The 23,916-nt window shown below is 43.3% G+C and overlaps 3 protein-coding genes across 6 annotated transcripts in view; 2 read left to right on the top strand and 1 right to left on the bottom strand.

Annotated features, from left to right (window-relative positions):
• Window positions 1–634: 634 nt before the first annotated feature.
• On the top strand, window positions 635–6,785 carry hmga1a (high mobility group AT-hook 1a). The gene is made up of 5 exons (XM_056594028.1): window positions 635–832; window positions 1,523–1,639; window positions 2,129–2,209; window positions 3,708–3,779; window positions 4,605–6,785. Exons 2-5 carry the CDS (start codon window positions 1,541–1,543, stop codon window positions 4,668–4,670), a joined length of 318 nt encoding a protein of 105 aa, XP_056450003.1. The 5' UTR covers window positions 635–832; window positions 1,523–1,540; the 3' UTR covers window positions 4,671–6,785.
• A 1,989-nt stretch (window positions 6,786–8,774) lies between these two features.
• Window positions 8,775–13,503, bottom strand: smim29 (small integral membrane protein 29). Of its 3 annotated transcripts, none has more exons than XM_056594004.1 (6): window positions 13,172–13,451; window positions 12,282–12,587; window positions 12,145–12,170; window positions 11,940–12,045; window positions 10,053–10,126; window positions 8,775–9,843 (listed from the first exon to the last, which is right to left on the bottom strand). In XM_056594004.1, the coding sequence occupies exons 2-6, from the start codon at window positions 12,411–12,413 to the stop codon at window positions 9,837–9,839; spliced, it is 345 nt and encodes a 114-aa protein (XP_056449979.1). In that variant the 5' UTR covers window positions 12,414–12,587; window positions 13,172–13,451; the 3' UTR covers window positions 8,775–9,836. The 3 variants fall into 3 exon arrangements, 2 of the variants coding, with proteins under 2 accessions (XP_056449979.1, XP_056449988.1); XR_008896030.1 differs by having other exon boundaries at window positions 8,795–9,843; window positions 10,053–10,514; window positions 13,172–13,430; XM_056594013.1 differs by having other exon boundaries at window positions 8,800–10,514; window positions 13,172–13,503.
• Window positions 12,293–23,916, top strand: part of LOC130385460 (protein kinase C and casein kinase substrate in neurons protein 1-like) — a 33,788-nt gene continuing 22,164 nt past the window's right edge. The window contains exons 1-3 of one of the 2 annotated variants that reach the window (XM_056593970.1): window positions 12,293–12,871; window positions 14,536–15,178; window positions 20,415–20,485. The gene's annotated coding sequence lies outside the window, so the exon portion shown is untranslated. Of the gene's footprint in view, window positions 12,872–14,535; window positions 15,179–20,004; window positions 20,034–20,414; window positions 20,486–23,916 lie in introns of those variants that run through there. The other variant, XM_056593984.1, reaches the window with a different exon arrangement.

Here is a 23,916-nt window from a genome sequence, read left to right as displayed (position 1 = left end):
CATTTGGATTCTAATGAGCCCAGCCTGATGAGGACTAAAGAAAACATGCCTGCTGGTTCAACATCTCAGCTCACTCAATAGGGTTTTTCTTACATAAACAACTAGTCGATTTGATGTACAATGTATCAGCACTGAAACAACTTGATTCATTCCATTGTTGACCATGAGAGGATCCCGAGAACCCTTCATATGCCTAAAAAACATCCAAATTATAAACCAAAATAAATCATCAAGTGGCCGAATATATTGAACAGGAGATAAAAACATCCTGATAACATGTATTAAGAATAGATATGTTTAAGTTTTATGTATATTTAAGATTTAGGCTAGGCCAAAAGTAGGCCTACATCTAAATCAAACGTTAAGGATTATAGCCTAAAGACCATTCTGACAAATTATGCACAAAAAGATGGAAGGGGCTGGACCACACGTTGGTGGCCCGTTTATCATATCCCCGCCCTCCGGTGCTGCGCTCCCATGAGGGCGGTTCTTTAAATTGCGCTAAAACTCCAGACTGGCGCCTTTTGCTTATCTTCTGTGGACAAGACACACGTACTATTTATAGATCACCGTGGGTTATTTTTGCAGCAGTCCACCTCGCCGGTAATTTAAAACAATTTCTTTAAAAAATCTGCTCACTTCCTTTCTCATTCACAACAGATTTTTTTTTCAAGGCTCTATAAACCGGGATTTAAAAGGGGCGGGAGATACGCGGTCTGACGAATCAAGCCGTATCCTACAGACACCAGAGGGGTTTTAACCGGGTTTAGCCAGTCAAGATTCATGAGAATATTTCGTTTTAATTGAACAAAACCTGAAATCGAAGGATAAGGTAAGAGCCGAAATGCATCAGGGGAAGAGTATACGCTGCAGAAGCCTCTTGGCCGGCAGGATTAAACGCATCAGACGGTAGACTGGTGGGAGCTCACGCTTTGTATTTACATGCTGGGTTTATATATATGTAACGTTATATATGTATATATTACGCTCGATCTTCCGCAATGAAGTAACCGAACCCGTACTGTTTATCTGACGACTGATCGCCAGACACGGGGAGCAGAGAGTGCATGTCTAAAGGCAGGGTTGGTTCACGGAGAGCATAGCGGAGCTATTGTATATCCGTGGTGGGGATCGCACAGGGGCTATGCCTGCAGATACAGTGTAGAAGTAGTTGTATTTCTTCCTGTAGGCCCGACCATTGACCACAATAACAAACAAGGCCTCGAAAGCTTTTTTACGTTTAAATGTTTGGCAAGTGTGCGCAGCCTCCATTGCAATACCGTACCGGGCTGTTGGTGCGAATCCCATTTGTCTTGCCCCATGGGCTGTGTAATCGAGTGCCGATGAGACATGTATAAATAGTCCCTCGAAATAAGCACGGATTATTGAGTTAAACGTTTTACCGGCGCAATCCTCCTCGGCATTATGTTTTGAGCACGGCGGTGTGCATGCTGTTCTATATGGTGGCCAGGCCTAGTCTGATATAATTGATCAATTTGATAATAATAATCGATTTCTCTAGGTCGAAAAAGCAGCTACAATGAGTGACAAGGGGACAGTCTCGACGAAAGAAAAGGAGGCAACAGAGAAAAGGGGGCGTGGAAGACCCCGCAAACAGCCGCAGGTGAAAACTTCTGACGTAAGTAGAGGCAGTGCATTTAAATGTATTCCATTTCTGAAAATCTGTTCTCAAAGATGAACTCTGTGTAATTGGGGGGTTGCTGTGTATGTTGTAGACGTTTCCACCCTAGTCCTTTCACTTTGGATTTGCTTCAGTTGGGGTTTATTTAGGATGAAACAATTTGGAGGGTCCACCACACTTATGTGTAATTTGAATCCATTGAACCTGTGTTAACCCTACAAGTTTTCATTTCACAAGAGGACGTAGGGCAGTATAAGTCCTAATGACTGGCTTAGGTGGCTGTCACTCAGCGTAGTCAGTTTAAGCATTGAATTGCATGGTTGCTATGTCAACAGTTGCACGGTGACAAACACTCGCAGGAATATACAACTGTGTGTGTGTGTGTGTGTGTGTGTGTGTGTGTGTGTGTGTGTGTGTGTGTGTGTGTGTGTGTGTGTGTGTGTGTGTGTGTGTGTGTGTGTGTGTGTGTGTGTGTCCCTCCTTCAGGAACCCAGTGGCTCCCCAACACCAAAGAGACCGCGGGGCCGGCCGAAGGGCAGCAAAAACAAGACGGCCACCAAGGGCAAAGTAAGTCAACACCCGCCGTGCGTGTTTCTACATCGTGGGCTTTAATGTCCTCGTGCGTAATGACAAGAAACACAAACTGTAAACACACGCGTGTGTGTGTGTGTGTGGAGGGCGCCCCTCAGCGAGGGACCTCGGGCCCCACCCGCGTTTCCTCATGTTAAGCACACCAACCGCCAGACCAGCGCCACCTGCCCTCCCTGGCCTCTCCCTCATCCCGTTTGCGGTGCATGTACGTTTCCTCTGTACAGTAACGGTAGCGCTTAAGAAAAAACCCCTGTCCCTCTCTCGCGAGGATGTGCTGTCGCCCTTTGTGATGAAGTGTGGAACCCAACAGCACTCCAGAGCCGCTTCCCCCTCAGAGTGTCAAAACAACGCGAAGGCTGCGGCTGCGCTCACACAGACCTTGGTGGAGCAGCCCCCCCCTTCTCTTTATTATTATTATTGTTCTCTATCTACGATAAAGATGCTCCCGCCCCCTGCGGCGGCTCGCTGCACGGCTTCCTGTAGGGGTGTAGCGTCGGCGTGTAGCTGCAGGTGCATGAGGCCACAAGACCCGTCCGTCCTCTGAGCTGACGTTGGGCTCACCAACAACCCTGTCATACCCCCCACACACACACACACACACACACACACACACACACACACACACAACACACACACACACACACACACACACACACACACACACACACACACACACACACACACACACACACACACACACACACACACGGCTTACAACCCTTGTTCTTCTCGGCTGGCCGTTGCCGTAGCAACAAGCTGATTTCTCCCCCATACCCCATCTCCTCCCGCACGCCAGTCCCCCCCCCCCCCCCCACATGCTCCCACCATGTCTGATATGCTCAGGGATAGGGAGCTGGGGACCGGGGGCTGAGATCCACGCTGATATAGGGACGAGATGTGGACAGCCCAATACCAGCAGCGCATTAGGAATAGTTTTTACTGTCGTAATCATCCCTCTGGCTGCTTGTGTATATCATGTCTATATTGGGTTTAATATTTGTTTTAATTATGATTTGTTTTTATTATTATTTTATGTTACATTATTAAACTTTATTTTAATTTTTTACTCTGCACACATGAGCTTCTAATCGAGGGTGGTTTGTGTCTCGCTCAGTTGCACCAGCTGTCTCTGAGCCTAAGACCAGGTGGCCAGCGAACTGGAGTGCCCTGTGTGCAGTTCCTGTCGGCCTTCCAGATAATGGCCAATGAACTCGCTGCCCTTTTTCCATCTGTCTCATAGCAGCGGCGCTACCGCCACCTGCAGGCAGTGGAAGGATTAGCGTTAAGATTATTTACCTTTTTTATTGAAGGTTCACAAAAAAAAGTAGCTTTTTGTAGCCAGAACCAGAAAAGGAAACTTTTCAGTGGACGTGCATCGTCTGGTATCAGGTTTGAAGATTTGGCTTCTCCCCCCCCCCCCCCCCCCCCTCCCGCCCCCAAGATGTCTAACTTGGTATTTATTTTGTTTGCGCAGAAGGCTCCAGCAGCAGCTGCAACCGCAACCGCAACTGCAGGTGCCAAACGTAGAGGACGGCCCAAGAAGGAGGTAGGATGGCACACCTTTTATTTTTCTTTCAAAAAAATATTGGCATGTCGTAACTTGATCTCCGTCCAACACTTTCGATGGACGAGGTGGTGAGATAGAAGGGCAATATTTAAGTGATAAAAATCACATTTTCCTCATTTGGATATATTGACAGCATTCAACTTGACTTCAATATATCAGAAATGAATATGTGCATATTGAAATTCCCTAAGTGTAAGGGTAACGCACTCCTACAAAGAGGTGTGTGTGTGTGTGTGTGTGTGTGTGTGTGTGTGTGTGTGTGTGTGTGTGTGTGTGTGTGTGTGTGTGTGTGTGTGTGTGTGTGTGTGTGTGTGTGTGTGTGTGTGTGTGTGTGTGTGTGTCCGCCCATCCGTCCTCCTGGGTTGTATTAGTCAGAGAGTGACCCAGACTTCCCCGGTTATTTTTATTTTTTTTGTTAACGGGCCTCTCAGTTTTTATGAATGAACATTTCAGGGGTGGGGGGCGGAGGGTACTGTTTAAGGAGGATGTGGGGTTAAATTGTGACTCACCCGTGCTATGATTCACCACACATTACAGATGTCTCACCATTCCTGTGAGTGTGCATCATCACACAATCAATAACACACTTCTGCTCTATGGTGACACTCGGAATTCCTTCAAGTGAAAAGTTCAAGTATTTTAGAGGGTGACTCATCAGCTAGCCCGTCATAAAGCCGTTTATGTTTTCTATTGCTCAGTCCACTGGCAACTTTCACATTCGGCTTCTTTGATATCGTCTTTTTGCAATAATCACATAATCACACAATAATTTTTCTTTTTTTCTTTTTTTCTTTCCCACAACAGGAGAAAGAAGACAAACCTTCCCAAGAATCATCTGAGGAAGAGGAGGAGGAGGAGGAAGATCAGTAACTCGTCCCATGCTACCTCACTCGACGTGCTGACTTGCTGTTACACCAGCGCTGGGATAGCATCTCCAACACCAGTGCCACCACCACGACCACCATGTTTGCGACAAGGGCCTTCCAGCCAACGGGAAGGGTAACACGGTTCATCAGAAATCTCTTAATGCATCAGCACTGGATCAACAATGGACTTTTCTCGATATGTAAACCTATATCAAAGAGGTAACGGTCCTTTTAACTCTTGTATGTCATGTTGCCGCAAGTCTTTTATACTGGACAAAAGTAAAGCTCCCGGGAGTCTGGACCTTTCTTCTGTTTCCAAACCCCCTCCCCCAAACCCCCACCCCTCCAAGGTAGGTTAGTAGGACATGTTCTCTGCTTAATGTTGTAATATTGACACTTGTACCCACATCTGAGATGGAAGGGCATGTAGGCTTACTTTCTGTTTTTGTACTGGACAAAGGTGAATTTTACCTATACTTGCTGTTTTTTGTTGCTTTTGTCGTGTGTTAAATGGTCAACCAGTCCCCTGCATCCTATTATGAATGGAGGAGTCGCGCGTCAGTTTTTTTAGAATGAGACTGGGTAAAGTACCTTCTTCGTTGTAGATGCTATAATCCACAAGTAATCTGTGTAACTGTCCAACCTCATAATTTCTTTGGAAGATCCCTTTCTTTGGTCGGTCGGTCCCTCCGCCCCCCCCATAGCCTTCCTTGCAGGAATACATTGGTTTATTTTGTAGTTCCTCTGCACTGTAGTTACAGCTCTGTGTGTGAAAGTCCCTCACGTTGTCCTCCGTCGACCGGAAAGATGTCAAGTTTATCGTTGGGAAATCAGGATACCATTTTCATAGTTTCATTCTCTCGCTCTCAACAACTTACAGGTCAGAGCCGCGGGGTTAATATTTTTCAAGTCGTAGAATCTTTGTTCAGGGAGCTTTCTGACCGTCACCATCTGCATCAGTCTTTGGGTTTACGCTGACATGCCCACGCAGTCCAATGCAAGGGCAAACGCTAGTCGTGCTAACAAGGAGCTTGATTGTAAACACAAGAGCATAGCAGAACTACTGTCCAACCTTGAGTTTCATTCCTCTTGGCGCTCACACATTAGTTCCTTTCTAGTTGAGTGGTTGTCATAGCTCGGTGAGGCAAAGGGAATTACTTTTACTTGGTCTATGAGGATGTGTTTTAGGCAGTCTGCTACAGGAAAAAAAACAATGTTCGTTTGTTTGTGTACTTGTGTCAGGGAACTCTTGGTCACCGTACATTTTAACTGGGTTTTTTTCCACAAAACTTAAGCTGCTACAACCTCAGTTACAAAAACCCGGAAAACTGCAAGGCCTTACGAAGCCTGGAATTTCATACCTCACACAATGTCTGTCTTTTACCATTTACTTGCATCCAACTGGTTATTCTTGTTATTTGCAACTTCTGACAAGAGTCTGAACGATGTCTTTATTACAAAATATGTGTTTGTGTGTTGAGTGTGAGAGTGTATTTTTTGTCTTTCTTTAAAGCCGACTGTAATGAGTTATTGTGCGACGGCGGCCTAGTATGTGATTGTGTGCGTTCGACCGCTGTCAGCCTGTTGGTAGACAGAACCTGCAAAGAGGGTGGTTTTTCTTTTCTTTTTTTTTTAATGAAAAAAATAATAAGTGACGTCAGGGAGGCCTGTCACCCGACTGTGGTAGACTCTAGGTGTGTTTTATCCGTTTAAAATAAATCTTCTGGTGCACTGAAAAAGTTGGTTCAGATTTTCATGGACAAATGTTGGTGTTTTTGTTCTTTTCTTTCGACGACGGCTGTGGGCACGCTTCATTGTTGTGTAGACTGCTGCCGAAACGTGTCCGCCTCACCGTCTCCATTTCCATACAGGCTATGGCCATTTCATATCAGAGTCAAATAGTCCCATCTTGTTGGACGATATCCATGCCCCTTTTTCCATACTGACTTCATCCATCATCCATTTATATACTGTTAAAGATCAACGGGATGGGATCATTCTTTTAAATGTACACTGTCTATAAATGTACAAGTCTATATTTCTATGGTGCCCTATAACAATTTGTATCCAGAGATGGTCAATAAAGATAAGAATTTGATATCGTTGGTCTTTGTTTTGTATTTGCCTCGGCTGCTGGTCATCTCTATTGTGTTGTTAACATCCAATCAGTCATCAGATTTTATTCCAAGGAGGACTGGAGATTTATTTAACCATAAAAAAATTTCTTAGTGTAATGCATGCTATATCTTTTTTTTTTATCACATTTTTATTCGTTTATAACAAAAACAACAAAGACATGAGACAGACCTACAAACCCCCCGACACAACCCCTCCCACCCACAGGACTTGCAGACAAATAATACGTTAAAGTAATATAATTGAACAATTTCTGCGGCATCAGCTAAAATATCCAAGTTCTTTGGTTTCACACCATGTGTTCTTCCAGCTGATTGTTCCATATTGAGAATGTCCAAAAAAGCAAGCAGCCATTGTTGCCTCTGAAGAGATTGCTAGAGTGGACCGGCCAGCCATACCCACCTTTGTTGAAAATAAAACCTTAAAAGAGAATCATCGTTCAAAAGGAGAACCAATGAAAAGAAAGACAAAAAGACACATTTCCAAAATTTGAAGACCTCTGGTCATTCCCAAATCATACGAATAAAAGTGCCCGGAATACCCTGGGTACAGTGTGCAATTTGGCGATTGTCTGTCTAATACATGCTATCTGGGATTGATTCTGACTTGTTGGCATATCCTTTCACTTAATTATACTACGTAGCCATCTTGTTTATTTGATCGATTTTTAAAATATTAAGTTATCTATCTATCAACGCATGGGTCTAGTTTTAATGTGATGTATTTTGTGTATGTCCAGTCACACTTGTTGTCTCCCTTGTTCTGTGTGGTCTTGTAGGCTATACAGTGTGAGCTGAATCACCTAAATGAATTCCCGACGTGTAGTTTGGTATTAATAAAGACTTGACTAGGCTATTTATCTATTTTGGCTATTAGTGAACAATTATGAAATGAATGAAAACAATATCGAGTTTGAGATGTCAATCATGGGATATTGCCCAATATCCCGAGATAGCGAACCAATCAAATTGCGCCATCTTAGGAGGTTCACGTGTAGCATATAGGCTACTAACTATATATAATATCTATGTATTTATCTATGTATCTGTATAATCTGCTGAACACTCTCTTACTAGTCTCTACTCTCAAGGGTCTCAATGCGGCTTTGGTCCGTGTCTTCCCAACGTGACGTCATGCAATGCATTCTGGGGGAAATGAGAATCAGAGCGAACCGCTAAAATAGTACCTACTCTTTCATATAATATTCCGTTTTATGATACCTAAAAATATTAAATACAATAAATAACAGTTTAAATCTTAAATACCAACAAGCAAATTGCACACATTTGTTGGAAAATAAACCCTGCAACACGGCCTTTAACATCTGTAATTCAAATACAAAAATGATGGTTCTAATAAGATCTTTAAACTAAATATGATTAGGATAGCATAATCAATATTAACCTTGTATTAACAATAATGATATTCATTTTTTTAACTTGCTTTTGTTTATTTGTATTTTTACTTACTTTATTGTATGACGATGATTCTATGTGAAGCACATTGAGTCTGCCTTGTGCATGAAAAGTGCTCTATAAATAAAGTTGCCTTTGTATTTGTAGTTGCCTACAAATACAATCCTAAATAATTGTATTTGTACACTGGTTTGGTTACCTTGATCAAAGCCTCATTTGGTGAAATTCCATAAATGATCTTCTAGGATCTAGATTAGAAGATAATTCCTTGAAACCTCTAGAATCTAGAGCTTTGGTGCATGGTTAAACTATTATTAAGAAGGCAATTGATGTATGCCTAGGTTTAATAAGCTTTTTAAATTATGGTGACCTGTTTTTGAAATGTATTTTAATTTGACCATGCATGTATTCATAAATCTCCTGGCTTCATGGGTCATTGGTAAATATGAGTTTTGGCTGTTTGAGGAAGAGTAAACATGGCAAACATTTTTTTTTTGTGCTGTGCATTGCTGAACATTATTATTTTTGCATTGTCTGTCTGATCAATTGTTTGGGGTACCCTATTCAAATAATATCTCATCAAATCTACAGATGGCAAACTTTTCCCTAAAGGTTGATACAGACCCCCATTTAATATCGATCTGCCCTTTATCAGTTGGTCTGAAAGGGCTTCCCGTGTTCTGTTGACATTCTGTTGACCGTTTGTATCAACATTACTTGATTGGCTGCACAAAACTGAGTTTTGCAGAAATTTGATCTGAGGTTATGACCTGGTGGGTGCAATGCATATCAGAGGTTCCTAACACCGTTGTGTTTAAGTGAATGAGTCCAATGTCCCTGTAGAGACAGTTAAAAGTGTGTGATAGGAGCGTCTTATGGATGTGACTGTTGCTGCTGGGAATACATTATCACTATGGCAAGCTTCCTCATCCTTGGACCCAGTCCTCAAACAGGAGTTCAGCCGAAGAGCAACCAGCATTTGATTCTGAACAAACTCTAAAATTCATTTAGTCTGAAGGGCATACTCGTTTTATTTACAACAATGGGTTTCAAAGTAAAAAAACATTTGACAATGAATAGAAATTAAATGATGTTGATGGCACATGTTATATGTTCTGTTCTCAACTTAATTTTAAATAATGCAATTTAAAACATACAGGAAACTTTAGTGCAAAAAATATTATTCAATTTGATGACACATCACATTTCACTGCCTAAGAATGGGGCTTTCTTTTTATTACATTTTAAAACATTGATGTTCCTGATACAAATACTGTCTCGACTCGGAAACCAATAAGGTGGACCAGACATGCTTGCACACATATATGAATACTCTGATAGATGGGCCAACAACATCGCAGAGACCATCCATTATGTAATAATTTCTTTTTAAGTAATCGGAAGTCCATCAATAGCATGTGTCAGAGGTTTCCTGAGTGCACACTTGTGGCTATGGTATTTATCTAAACACATTCCTCAGTTGAAAATAAATGTATCCTGGTGCCATGCCTTCCAGAGAGAGGACATTTTTAAGGTTCTAGTCACTCCTTGATGTTGAGGGGAAGGGAGTGGGCACATAGACCACTTCCAGATCAACTTTGAGATGCCACAGAAGAGAGTCATACGCTGAGCATAAAGGAAGGAGGAAGTTCAGCCATTTCAACTTTTTATGACCTTAAAACATCATTATTAGGCATGTTTCTAAACATTCACATTATTTTAAATTCAAGAATAAAATGTGGAAGTATAAAACAAAACTTCCCTCTAAAGCCGCCATAGCAGCTAAGCTTACACAAACGGAAAGAAGAACGTTGCAAAAGACCGTCGAGTCTTACTGTTGGGGGTGAAACGGATTGTGGAGGAGCCTGGTTTGACCCACAGCAACATACATTTCTGTGTCAGAAGGCAGCTGCAATGAAATTATTTGTCAATAACAAAATAGAGACATCTTAATATGTAAAATGATGCCATAACCTTCATTAATGAAAATCGAATAAATAAAGACCAATAAATAACTCTTCTATGCGGCTCCCATCAGGCACAGGATTTACCACCATTTCAGAACAAACGGGATCCATACATTAAATTAACCAAGGCAATAGCAAATAGTCACTACTCCTGGTATTAGCTTTCTGATCAGTGCATGCTGACCCCAAAGAAACTAAGGTGGTAACTAATTTCTGTTGGCCAACAAAAATAATAATTTAATAGGCAAGGCATGTTATCAGTCATGCATGGACATCTTTCGCCAGCAGAGGTCGCCGTTGTTGGTAGGATCGGGCCCAACCTTGAACGACCTGGAACATGAATGCACATCACACTCAATTATAGAGTTGAATAAATACAATGAAGACATATTCAAATTAATGTAATTTAGAAGGGTTGAACCAAATAGAAGACAAACGTAACATCAAGTTGATTTTGAACTGTTCATCGGCTGTAAAATATCCCCATCTAGTGTTTCTGACAGTATAATACAAGCTCGTAAGATCAAACTGTACTCCCAGCAGGGAAGGGGTGATTTGGCATTTCTGCTGTGAACAAGGAAACATGCAAAATATATCGAGCTGACAGGAGTATAGTGCAGCTGGTGGATCTGTGTCATTTGGGTATTATGGGTTGGGGTCCGGGGATAGGGCGGGATGTGATATTCGTCCCTTCTAGTGTAGGATGGTGGGGGGACGGCCCTGGTAGGACTGGATTGAAAACATACTGCTTAAGCCATATTGATGAGGTTTAATCCATACTGGAGTTCTCACCCTCCAAAACCATCCACACTAAAAAAGTGCACGTGAACGGGCAGACTACTGCAGCGGGCCGGCGATGTCTTGATCAAGTTCCGCGAGGGCATTATTGTTTCAGAATTAACATTAATATTAACAATAATACATTATTTAGAGCTTTCCATTCTGCAGACGGATGGCTGAGTGCAGGTGCAGGTAAGGCGGAAATAAAAGATATGTTCCATGGACCTAGCCTGGTTTCCAGACGTTGGTGGAGACCTGGATACCATCAAACACCCTGTCCAGTATATTATTTTTGGACTCAATCCGGCACTCGTCATATTCCTACATTTGAGTTTTAACCGTTACTTAGTAAAAGTTCTGTAAATACGATTTGAGAGTTGTAAAGAGCAGAAAAGTGCAACATTTTGAAACTAAAAGGCCAAAAAAATTTCCCCTCTCTCCCAAAATCTCCTGGCCATTCAGAAGCTCTACACTCACATGCGATTGACAGCTTCAATGGATTTCACGAACCCATCAGGGAAGACAGAGATGCGTTAGCGATTGGTCTAAAATTTTCCAGACAAATAATCGAAACCCCTAAACCACTAAACTCTTAATTGGTAAGCGCAGTCAACAATAAAAACAGAATTCTCAAAGCGCATATCCCTCACTAATAGCTGACCGATGGCTCTACCATTTCATGCAAATTACCCTCAAATTAAATCTCTAAAATCTTTCTTTCTACAAAAGAAAAAATACTAAATGTATAAGCCTATCCCACTGGATACCCTGCCCAATCAGGAAGCAACAATCTCTATATAGAATCCCTGTAAGGTGACCTTTAGATCAGAGGAGATACTACATTTAAGATGACAAAAAAAGAAATACAACCAGTTTGATCCATACCATCGCACCATTATTTGACATAAACCATCTTGAATCTTGAATCTATATCAAAGGGTGTAGGTAAAGGGTGGAATAAGTAAAAATGACTACCTTTGTATCCTCCTCCTTCCACAACAGCTCTTGTTCTGCTTCGTTTAGTTCCTCTGACGGGTCGTATGTGTACACTGGCAGCAGCTGGTGACGGAGCCGGTCGATTCTGCAGAACAAACACATAATTTAACTGCATTTGAAAACACCAGCAATACATCGTCATGATCTGCAGATATGTGGCTGTATAACAACTGAATGGGTGTACCTTTGTTTCCGGCGAATATACATGATCTGAAACAAACAAAGCAAAAGCACATGACGTGTGCGATAAAGGACTACCCCTTTTGATCAATGTGGCCTGGGTTGACAGTTGACACAGATAGATATCAAGAGGGGACTTACCACAGCAACTGCTATACCAATGACCGTGACCAGGAAGAACGGCACCAACACATAACCCACCGCCGCATCCCCATTGATATTGGGCGGTGGTGTGGTGATGTTCGTGGCATATAACCGGGTACTCAGTGACATGGCGCTGAGTGGTTGGGCTTTGCCAATTCAATTGGGCTTCAGAAACAGCAATCCTCCTTTCGGAGGCAGTAACTGTGCAGTAGTGGTCTCAGGCTTCCTCCCTGGTTGTTTCATTCTTGTCGTTCATGTGACTGCCACATGGTGTCTTTGCCCTCCCTAATAAAGTTGGGAAATCTGTTTGTCGGGGACAGAGACAGGGAAACAGTTACATCACTGGGCGCTTAATTCCCACGGATCAATTTGTTGACCAGAATATGGAGTCAGTGGCGAAAGGTGAACACAGATTATTGCAACGTAATTTACGACATCACCGTATATATATTAAACTAATAGTTTGGACTCTTAAAAAATACTACTTTTCATTCTTGAACAGCCTTGATACGACTAGTGATCATAAAACAACATGGGAACTGCATTGTTCACATGACGTCTACGACGAAAGCTACTTTCAGGCACAAGTAGGTCTGAATTTATGGGATCCTGTAGGCTAATTCACCGGTTGACATTGATACTGTTGATGTGGTCTGATTGTTGATGTTGTTGTTGTAAGAGATGTGGATGATGCAGTCCCACTCATGCAGCTAGACGTCACGGACGTCTCCATGCATGGCTGTTAGCTCCACACCGGTCTAGTGCTCAACGCTAATAGACACACGACATGTCCCTTTCTTTTACATATGTCATTGTTTAAAAGGACATTCAACATGGTTGTGTGGCTATGTGTATTTTGAATGGTGAAATCCAAGTTGAATACTGACCACAGTTCAGCACGACGTGTAGACTTCCAGTAAACTAGTACGCTTGAAAACGTCATTAAGTCACATGACTAAACAAGACAGAGGAACAAGTAGGATGAGAGAAGTCGCTGAAGTGTAACGTAATCCCGGTCCAACTCCGCGTAACTTCCTGTTATATGCGTAGGCCATTGAACCGTCCACGGGGGAGCGAGACCGTTTTTATCCTTCCTGACAAGAATAATGTCTGACAAAGCAATAACCGACAAATGTAACGGAAGCGGATATTATTCTATCGAGAGTCCCTCCTCTCTCGCCTTCGCTTTCTTCGCCAAACCCATGTAACAAAAAGTCCCGCCCTCTTTCTCTCGACAATAACGCTAATTTAGAGCATCTCATCCCAGGCGTTCGGTCGTCCTACCTATTTTTTTGCCAAAATATTCATCATTATCAACCCTATATTATCCATATTAATTCTTTGATAATACACAATTTGTTTTGATTTGAAGAAATCACTAAACCAATTTATATTATTTGAACCTTTTAATCAAATAATCATAGGCCTTAAGTGTGTGCAGTGTCTTACTTGTGTCAACAGATGGCATTGAACACACGAGAAATCAAAATTATATTCGCTCTGGCCTCTGCCCTATACAGTAAATCTAGGCATATCATTTACTTTGTTCAATTGTGATGAAGTTGCAGGGAAAACTTTGAGTTCAAATTATATAAGGGATGCTAAATCAACTAAATATGAAAACAAACTTAAAAAGACGAAGTATTGCTGTGGCTAGTAACATATATGTCTAAAGTATATATATGTTGATGAAATATATATCTTACTTAAATGATCGTGACCATTATCTAAAGATGGCCCTTCATGACCTTAAGCAAGTGTTGGTTACATTAGGCTACATACCGTCACAAACATGCTGAGCTGTATGCAAGCCTGCACAAAAAAGTATGTCATATTATGTGTTGTCAATAACATCATCAATGAAATATGTCCACTTTCATTTTTACTCAATGGGAGTTTAAACCATTAAATGTGGGTTTGTAGCACCTTCAAAACGATTTTAAAAGTTTGATAAGCTTGTGTGTTAAGAGTGATTGAACACGGATAGTGTTTTAATAGGAACATAATCGCCCACTAACACTAATGTTTTAAAGTGTAACAATAAAAGTGATAGAGGCCTATACAACATAATAGCCTACTCTGTAACATGATTGTGTAGTATTTACACTAGAAAACTCTAAATAACAATCAGAATTCAGACCCCAATCTCAGATTCCTGACTTTAAACTCAGAACTGAGAAAGGTTTTTTTCAAATGTGGCCCTAATCCTTCTGTACATCTAATATAGGCCTACAACTGTTTTCGGAAGTAGGCCCAATGAGTGGACACTGCGATGGCAAAACAACCTCTCTACTTCACCTTGGGTGAGCCTCCAGCGACGCGCCAGCTTGGAGGGGGTGACGCCCCCTACATTCGAAGCCACCTGATTGGCTGGAAGACGGCGTCTCATCAACAAGGTCTTTCCCTGTTTCCCAAAATTCGACTTCAAATTCATCCAGCATGTGAAAAGGAAATGTTCCCCATTATGTGTTATGTGTTGAGGTTTAAAAATCGGATCTCGAGACGCGCAATTAAACCAAAATGACTGGCTTGACCTATCGTCCAAATTGTCAACTTCTCTTTATGGGTTTAACTAACACTAAAGGGTCTGAAATGGCATCTATTCAAGTAAATAACAGTGTTCGTTTTTAAATGCATTGGTTTCATTCAGATGCTTGGCGATTTCCATTATAGGCATACTATCCTACGACGTCGTCCATAAAAAAAAAAAAGAGGGCCATCCCCCACAGCACACACTGACGCTTTGGAGCTCCCCCTCGCTGCGTTCATCGTGATCTAGTGTATGCAGCGTCTTCTCGAGCGCGCAGGGTCACCTTCTGTCATTGCTGCTGAGAATTGGTGATATTTTGCAGCATTTGGGCTATTGGGAGAGCGCACCTGACCATCTCGCCCCGGTAAGTTGGGCCAAGCTGTGCCTGCCTCTCGGGGTTGTTGCCATTTGGATGTTGCTGCAGTCAGATGATATGCTATGCATCTGTTTTTGGCAAAGGGCAAAGCAGGGGTAAAGGAATCTTGCGTCCTTACCCCCATCGTGTTTATGACTGTCCATGACTGTATGTCTCTACTCTAAAGACGATTTTTATCAAATCAATGCATCTTGCTTGACTTTGATCTATGCATGCGTCATTTTTACATCGCGTTTGGTTTTTGTTGCATAGCCCATATCAGTAGTTAATCGACGGTCAAACAACATCTTGCATCAGAACAGCAATTTACGATTTTCCTTTGCGAGCGACTATACCCTGTTCATCTTTTCTGGATCAAGCATCTCTCGTGTTCGGTCATTCAGGTTCAGTCAAAGCTACGGATTAATGGTTGTGCATTGCAGACGTCCCTTTACCGTGGAATTGTTGGCCAGTGTCTAAAGCAACACGAACGTCCAGCACTATAGGAGTTGTGTCACTACTTCAATAACCTAACCTATAACCCAAACAAACGTGTAGGATTTAAATGTAAAAACGCAACGTGAAGATGGCATGGATGTTGTGTTATGGAAAACAGGAGACTGGCCAAGGTTGGGAAAGGATTGCCATTTTATGTCCCCTTCTTGTGCCAATAGGGTAAACAAGAAATGGAAATAAGCCAAGCATACTGCACACATAATCGATGACTCCTTGACATGGAATATCTAGTTTGAAAAGATCAGGGTGAAGGATGTGAAAGTGAGTTATGGTATATAGAGCAATATTAATGAGGACTATACTCTTGTAGTCTATCGTTATGTAATTGGTTGTGATAGCATAGCGAGGAATCATCGCCAGCGTGACGTCATTGTTTTTCTCTGGCAAAGCAGCCCTCTCACGATCAACAGCGATGCCTCATCCGCTCTGTGACTGGGGTTTAGTGGAGTCTGCGTTGCCTTTTTAATCGTTCTTTAAATGTAGGCCCATTAGCCTTGTCCTCCCATGGTGTCCTGGTGGACCACGGAATTCATTAAACCCATGTATGTGTAGGCGAAGGGGATATGAGGTTCAAGATAGCTATTCGTAGCCTGTAGTGCTGCATTTCTGAGCGAGGCATTCATGGAAGCGTGATTGGATGAGAGGAAGCTAATGTCGTTTTCCTTCCCGCGTGGAATGGCTGCACTTGTTGAGGAACTGTCCGTAGTGCTGAATGTAGTATCGCTGTCTTCGGCCTCTCGTCAGCGAAGGGGCTCCTGAGACAGCGAGACAAGCTGCTGATAATGCAAGACATCAATGGAGCAATCCAATTGTATTGCAGACAGTAGGGCTGTCAGCATGCTAACTATTTATTATCAGGGTCCAATGTTAAGATAGACAGTATCGGTTTCAAGTATCACGTGAAATACTCTCTTAGTTAATAACATTGTCAACGGTAGTAGGACTGTAGCATCAGTCTCCTTATCTCTCTGCATACAAACCAACCTAGCTACTCGCAAATTACCTACCTACCTCCTCCCTCCCTTCCTCCTATTCCTAGGCCTACCCTCCCTACTGCTCTACCCTCCCTACTCTACCTACTGCTCTACCCTACTGCTCTACCCTACTGCTCTACCTACTGTTCTACCCTACAGCTCTACCTACCGCTCTACCTTACTGCTCTACTCTACAGCTCTACCTACCGCTCTACCCTACTGCTCTACCCTACTGCTCTACCTACTGTTCTACCCTACAGCTCTACCTACCGCTCTACCTTACTGCTCTACTCTACAGCTCTACCTACCGCTCTACCCTACTGCTCTACCCTACCACTCTACCCTACTGCTCTACCCTACCACTCTACCCTACTGCTCTACCCTACCACTCTACCCTACTGCTCTACCCTACTGCTCTACCCTACCACTCTACCCCACTGCTCTACCCTACTGCTCTACCCTACCACTCTACCCTACTGCTCTACCCTACGGCTCTACCCTACCTACCACTCTACCCTACTGCTCTACCCTGCCTACTGTTCTACCCTACCGCTCTACCAACCTACCTACAGCTCTACCCTACTGCTCTACCCTACCGCTCTACCCTACCACTCTACCTACTGCTCTACCCTACCCCTCTACCTACTGCTCTACCCTACAGCTCTACCTACTGCTCTACCATACCCCTCTACCTACTGCTCTACCTACTGCTCTACCCTACAGCTCTACCTACTGCTCTACCTACCACTCTACCCTACCACTCTACCTACTGCTCTACCTACTGCTCTACCCTACCCCTCTACCTACTGCTCTACCTACTGCTCTACCCTACCCCTCTACCTACTGATCTACCTACTGCTCTACCTACTGCTCTACCCTACAGCTCTACCTACTGCTCTACCTACCACTCTACCCTACCACTCTACCTACTGCTCTACTACTACTGCCTCTAACCCTACCCCCTCTACCCTACTGCTCTACCTACTGCTCTACCCTACTGCTCTACCCTACAGCTCTACCTACTGCTCTACCCTACCGCTCTACCTACCACTCTACCCTACCCCTCTACCTACTGCTCTACCTACTGCTCTACCTACTGCTCTACCTACTGCTCTACCCTACAGCTCTACCCACTGCTCTACCCTACGGCTCTACCCTACCTACCACTCTACCCTACTGCTCTACCCTACCTACTGTACTACCCTACCGCTCTATCCTATCTACAGCTCTACCCTACCTTCAGTTGCAACTGAATTAAATACAAATTGTAAATCATGAATATTAAATACTGCAGTGTATCAAAATCAATGGTGAGAGTTAATGTTTGTATAAAAGTAATGCTAGGCCCCAAACTGAATGGATTGAGATATTATAGATGGATTATTACCACAATTATTTTGGATTCTTTTTGATAATATCCATAATAGCTGGGACAGGATTATTAAAAGTGTCTGTGACATTTGCAAAAGTATCAAATTGGTTGCTATTATGATTGGCTCCTACATCGTCTGCCCTTTGTCTATCTTGTGACAGTAATGCATTCGTTTTTCACTCTATCTCGGGCATCACGGATCATGTGATATGATTTTCATGTTTCACATGTGCAAAAAGAAAAAAACTGTTACTAAAGGGGTAAAATAATTCCAACAATGCTTGTAATCTCTTTGCTCCCGAGTACCACAGGAAAACAATAAATGTAAAACAAGCTACAATAGCAGCTGCTTTTTGGAGAGATTGGATCATCTTAGTGAATTCCCAGCATGCATTGACTGTACTCCAATTGGAACTCAATACCTTCACCAATCATTGAATGGAATTCAAATCAATGAGGTACTTTGCCCATCAGGAACACGGCACTGGTCATAGTGACAGTTCCTTACGGATGTTTTTGTACAAATTGTTATTGGTCGAGAGAGAGAGAGAGAGAGAGAGAGAGAGAGAGAGAGAGAGAGAGAGAGAGAGAGAGAGAGAGAGAGAGAGAGAGAGAGAAAGAGAGATAGAGAGATTGTGTGAGCGATATTGTGGCAAAAGAAAGCTAACCACATAGGTTCTACAGCAGCACAAGAGAGGGTAACAGTGTTATCGGGACAGACACAGACATTCAAGCATGCAAAAAAGAGTACAATGTAAAATGTAAATTGCTCTTTATACACAGTGGTATCTGAGGGCGGAGAAAGGGAAATGTTTTGCTAGGAGAAGACACAGCAAGGTCTGACAACCTGTGAAACAACAGGAGATGTGCGAACAGTTGGGTCTGAAGGACAACACGTCCAACCAAATCCCCCTTCACCAAAGGCATTGACACATAGCCCACATAGCCCCCCCCCCCCACATACACACACATCCACACACACACACGCACACACACACACACACACAACACACACACACACACACACACACACACACACACACACACACACACACACACACACACACACACACCCACACACACAGACACACACACACACACACACACACACACACCACACACACACACACAACACACACCACACACACACACACACACACACTCACACACACACACACTCACACACTCACACACACACTCAAACGATACATATAATGTTATAGTGCATTGGATGCACTGAACTCTTGACTATGAAGAGTCAAATCCAGATCCATGACGGCTAGTTCAACAGCTTGCATGCTTGCTTCACACACAGTCCACTTCACATCGTTTGCTGCCAAGTGTCTTTAATTTGGCCAGAGCAACATTTGAATGGGTGGCTTCTGGCCATTGTTTCGGACACTAGAGGGTGTGTTCCACTTGGACATGGTATGAGAGGCATGTGTGTGTGTTTGTGTGTGTGTGTGTGTGTGTGTGTGTGTGTTGTGTGTGTGTGTGTGTGTGTGTGTGTGTGTGTGTGTGTGTGTGTGTGTGTGTGTGTGTGTGTGTGTGTGTGTGTGTGTTGGTGTGGGTCTTGGTTTGGTGTCATGTGTGTGTGTTGGTGTGGGTCTTGGTTTGGTGTCATGTGTGTGTGTCTGTGTGGGTCTTAGTTTGGTGTTGTGCAAGGCAGGGTTGGTCGAGGGGGTGGGGTACCCTGATATCTTTGAGGCGACGTCTGTAGGGAATGGGGGGTGGGGGGTTGTTGGGATCCCCTCGCTTAGTTTGTAAGGTAATACTTATCTGGCCACTGGATCCCCAGACGAAGGCTGGATCTTCAGCAGATGAAGACATCAGTTACGACTTCGGTTGCAGAACACACCTTAGAAGATTACTCACAGGTGTTGACAGGGAAAGTGTCCTTCAGCCATCAGAGCACTTACAAGGAACAAGGATCCCCAAGGACATTGGGGTGACCATGACTCAGCATGATTAATGTGATTTAGTGGCGGAAATAAAGGAAGAGGTCAGTGTCAGGTTCTCTGTGCTGGGATCAGATTATCCACAACAACTTGAGCGGCAAGCTTGATGAACGTTATCGGTCCGATTGAAATGAAATGGTGGCCCAGATCAAAACCAACATTAAGTAATTTAAATAATTGATAAGGTCATTATGTTGTACATTCACGCTCGTAACCAAGGCCGACAATAAGTGGGCCGTAATTAAAGTTTGATGTTTCTTTAATAAGCTCTGAATAATTTGTTTATTAATGCACTTTTTTTCTCCCTCAACTCATGAATGTTTGCCGGAATGTGGTTGGAACTGTAAATGGTACAAAACTGTAAATGGACAAGAATAAGTTTGTTAGTGTTTATCTCTACAATGAGTCTCTCCTTTCACACACAGGTGATCTCCCCCAGGGGACCAACGCGCTCTGCAAGGTTTATGGAAACCTGACCTCCTGATTGGTGGAGAAGGTGAGCTAGCAATCGCTGCTGTCTGCCGTCCTTCCTTAAGGATTCAAGCAGATTATTTCAATCATTTACCAAAAGCTGACGTCATTCTACAACAGAATGTTCTGTGGTTGTTCCATTGTTAGTTAACGCAGCGATTAGCCACTCTGAGCTAATCAATTGCAGAATACTAATCGCATTACTGGTAGTAATAGCAGTAGTAGTAGTTCAGTGGTAATATTTATTGGAATAGTGTCAGCTCTAGAAGGAGTGACTCTGATAGTCCCATCTGCTAGCCTTGCTATTGCCAGACCAAGCTCAAAAATTGATGCACATTGGTCTGGGGAAGCTGCTGTAATTTTCTTCAGCTCAAGAGCCATGATCATCGGGCCTAGTTCAACTGACTCTGTACGCAATTGGCTGCTGCCCGTCGCTTCCCTGTCGTCATTGGGTTAAACCAGCCAATAGCGCACCAGGGGTAGGGAGAAGCCAGCTTGGTGATTGGCTCCCGTAAAAACATATCGGAAGCAGAAAGAAATGTAATGCTCTTCACCAGACCCTTCTGCAGGGAGAATTCAAATCGCCGGCTGAATGGGTGGGGCTAACCAGTCTACCCATCTGCCTATTTTATAGATATTCGATGAACTTTTGAAGTGTTGACTACATTTCTCTATCGTGAATTTGATAATTTCTCACAAAAAAGTATGTTCCACTCGTTTTTGATTTGTACATTCTAGTAAAAGGCTGACTAATGCAATTTCCTGATCATATGTTGGTAGTTTTGTGTTGATAGACATTTTTACTGATTAAATATATGATTAAATAATTTGATAAACATGTGAACACAGCTGTTTATGAGGTATTCATGGATTCACCTCATGACTCTCAGTTAGCAACACATTTTAAATGAGGTTCGTGTTCATTGGTAATGACATTAGAAAATACTAAAGACTCCACTCCATGGAAACAATATGTTTGGATGGCTGAATATCATGCAAAACCAATGACACAAGCAAGTTGTCAGGTGTTTTTTGTTATGCACTTATATGTTTGCGTGTCACTTTACAAAACACTGAATTGGAAAGCTTACCTACGGTCTAGGACTGATAAAAAAAAAAAAATTGAGTTTTTATTGGAAAGTGCTTCCACAGAGAACGATAGGATGCCTCTAAAATGCATAATTATAACCTACTCCATAGCAAATATGCATATGATATTTATGATTAATATGAATGTGATAATCAATCTAAGAAGAACTTACGTATAAGATAAGATCACTTTGTAAATCAATCACTTCAAAGTGATGACCTTATTATTATTAATAACAAAATCGTACATCCATGGCCCTGTCCCTGATTTCCTTGTTTGAGGAGCGTGTGTGAGGACCAGGGTAACAGCAGGTAATGGTTAGGGCCGGTGGTGGTTAGGGCATGCAGCTGGTTACACACGCACACGCACACGCACACGGCCCAGCTCATCTCCCCCTCCCGGGGACGCTCAGATACAGAACACAAATATGGCTGCCCTAAATAAAGACACGGGTCTCCAAACACCTCGATGGTGTCCGTACATCTGGGCTGATTTACTTACTCAAGGAAGGCGGGGGAAGGTTGTTTTAAGATTACTCTCTTCATCACTTTCTATCGAAACGTCCTTCCACGGGGGTCATTACCCAAGATCCACTTTGTTTTGATACAATTCCTCCGCCCAGCCCTGCTCCCTGCTCAGTGTTTGGTCGTCACCCCTCCCTCCCACACGTCCCATGCTGAGTCATGGAAACACTTTTGGTGACAGTGCAACAATGCAGCAGTATCTCTAAAGCAGAGGCTCTGCTGTGTGGGGAGTTCGATCTCATCTGGGGGTTCTGTCAATCTGTTTCATATGTACATGTTGTTTACCACACATGATTACTGTGCTACTGACTATTCTTCATGACAGAATGCACTTCATGACAGAATGCACTTCATGACGACAACAACGTGGACTTGAACTCTATCTATATGTACAAGAAAGATTAAATATTAAAGACTTAATGCAGGAATTGTTTTGAGTTTACTTGCGCATTTTTGCAATGCCTCACTGTTATTGGCTGCTACAGGGCTTTAAGGTAAACCCCAGAACAATAGACTCTCTACAGACAACCTTCACCTGCAGCAGAATGTCAAAAGTCATTTCATCTAGAAAATTAATCCAGGCAAGACATGCAGCAGAAAGGAAGTCTCAGTAGTTCCTTTATCCACACAATTGATGAGATATCTCTTTGAGTTTTGTTTAATTGAGACTCATAAGTTCTCCGCCACCAGGTCCTTCCTGGTCTTTGGCATGTGCAGTAGCACCGTGCCTTTAAAGACTCCATCAGTATTCAGCACAGCGTCATGTAGCTAAACAATAAGAAATCAGAGGGCTGGTGCGTCTGAAGTGCTACGCTCCCACATTTACTACTGCTTCGTTCACACCATTCATGCAAGCTCAATCTCTCCCTCTCCCTCTCCCTCTCCCTCTCCCTCTCCCTCTCTCTCTCTCTCTCTCTCTCTCTCTCTCTCTCTCTCTCTCTTCTCTCTCTCGTGTCCCCCTCTCTATCCAAGCTCTATCCATGTTGTTGGTGTTGGGGAAAACCTGGACAGGAGCCAGAAGGCTTTTATTTCCCAATGGCTTGTCGAGAGCTTTTCAGCTGGCTGTGAGTGTGTGTGTGTGTGTGTGTGTGTGTGTGTGTGTGTGTGTGTGTGTGTGTGTGTGTGTGTGTGTGTGTGTGTGTGTGTGTGTGTGTGTGTGTGTGTGTGTGTGTGTGTGTGTGTGTGTGTGAATGTGTGCAAGTGTGTGTGTGTGTGCGTTCTTGCGCACGCTTGTGTGTGTATGCGTGTGTGTAGTTCATTCCTTCACGGCCGCTGCCAATCACAGTATGCCTGCCCCCCCTTCCTCTAATCTAGTCTCCTACTCACATTGTTCTCTCTCTTTCCCTCTCACTATCCCTCTCCCTTCTCCCTCTTCCCCCTCCCTCCCCTCTCCCCCTCCCCCTCTCCACCACACTGTCACCAGAAGGCTCTAATAGTTACATAACCACTGCAGCAGCTCCGTGGACGAGGCCTTAAATCAGTGCTCAGAGTCCCACTCCATGGCCCCACTCATGCCAATATCTGCCTCCATACTGATTGTTTGGGGCCGTGTGTGTGCGCGTGCCCTCCCGCGCATGTGTGTGTGTGTGTGTGTGTGTGCACGAGCATGTGTGCTCTTTTCATCCGTGCGTCTCCGCTTGTCGCCCCTCCTGCCATCTCTCAGTCTCCTTCGCTCTCGCTTGCCCTCCGAAACGGGACTCCATGCATATTAAGTGCTCTCCCGACGTACCATATGAAAGCCAGTCAGAATCCAGCAGCAGATCTCTGTTGTAGAACCAAGGCCCTGTACACTGTCGCTAATAAGTGTGAGAAACGGGGAGCGGCGGTGTCGCCCATCCGAAG

Source organism: Gadus chalcogrammus, chromosome 1 (assembly GCF_026213295.1).
Source record: "Gadus chalcogrammus isolate NIFS_2021 chromosome 1, NIFS_Gcha_1.0, whole genome shotgun sequence".
Lineage (NCBI taxonomy): Eukaryota > Metazoa > Chordata > Actinopteri > Gadiformes > Gadidae > Gadus > Gadus chalcogrammus.
This window is presented reverse-complemented; position numbering and strand designations above follow the sequence as displayed.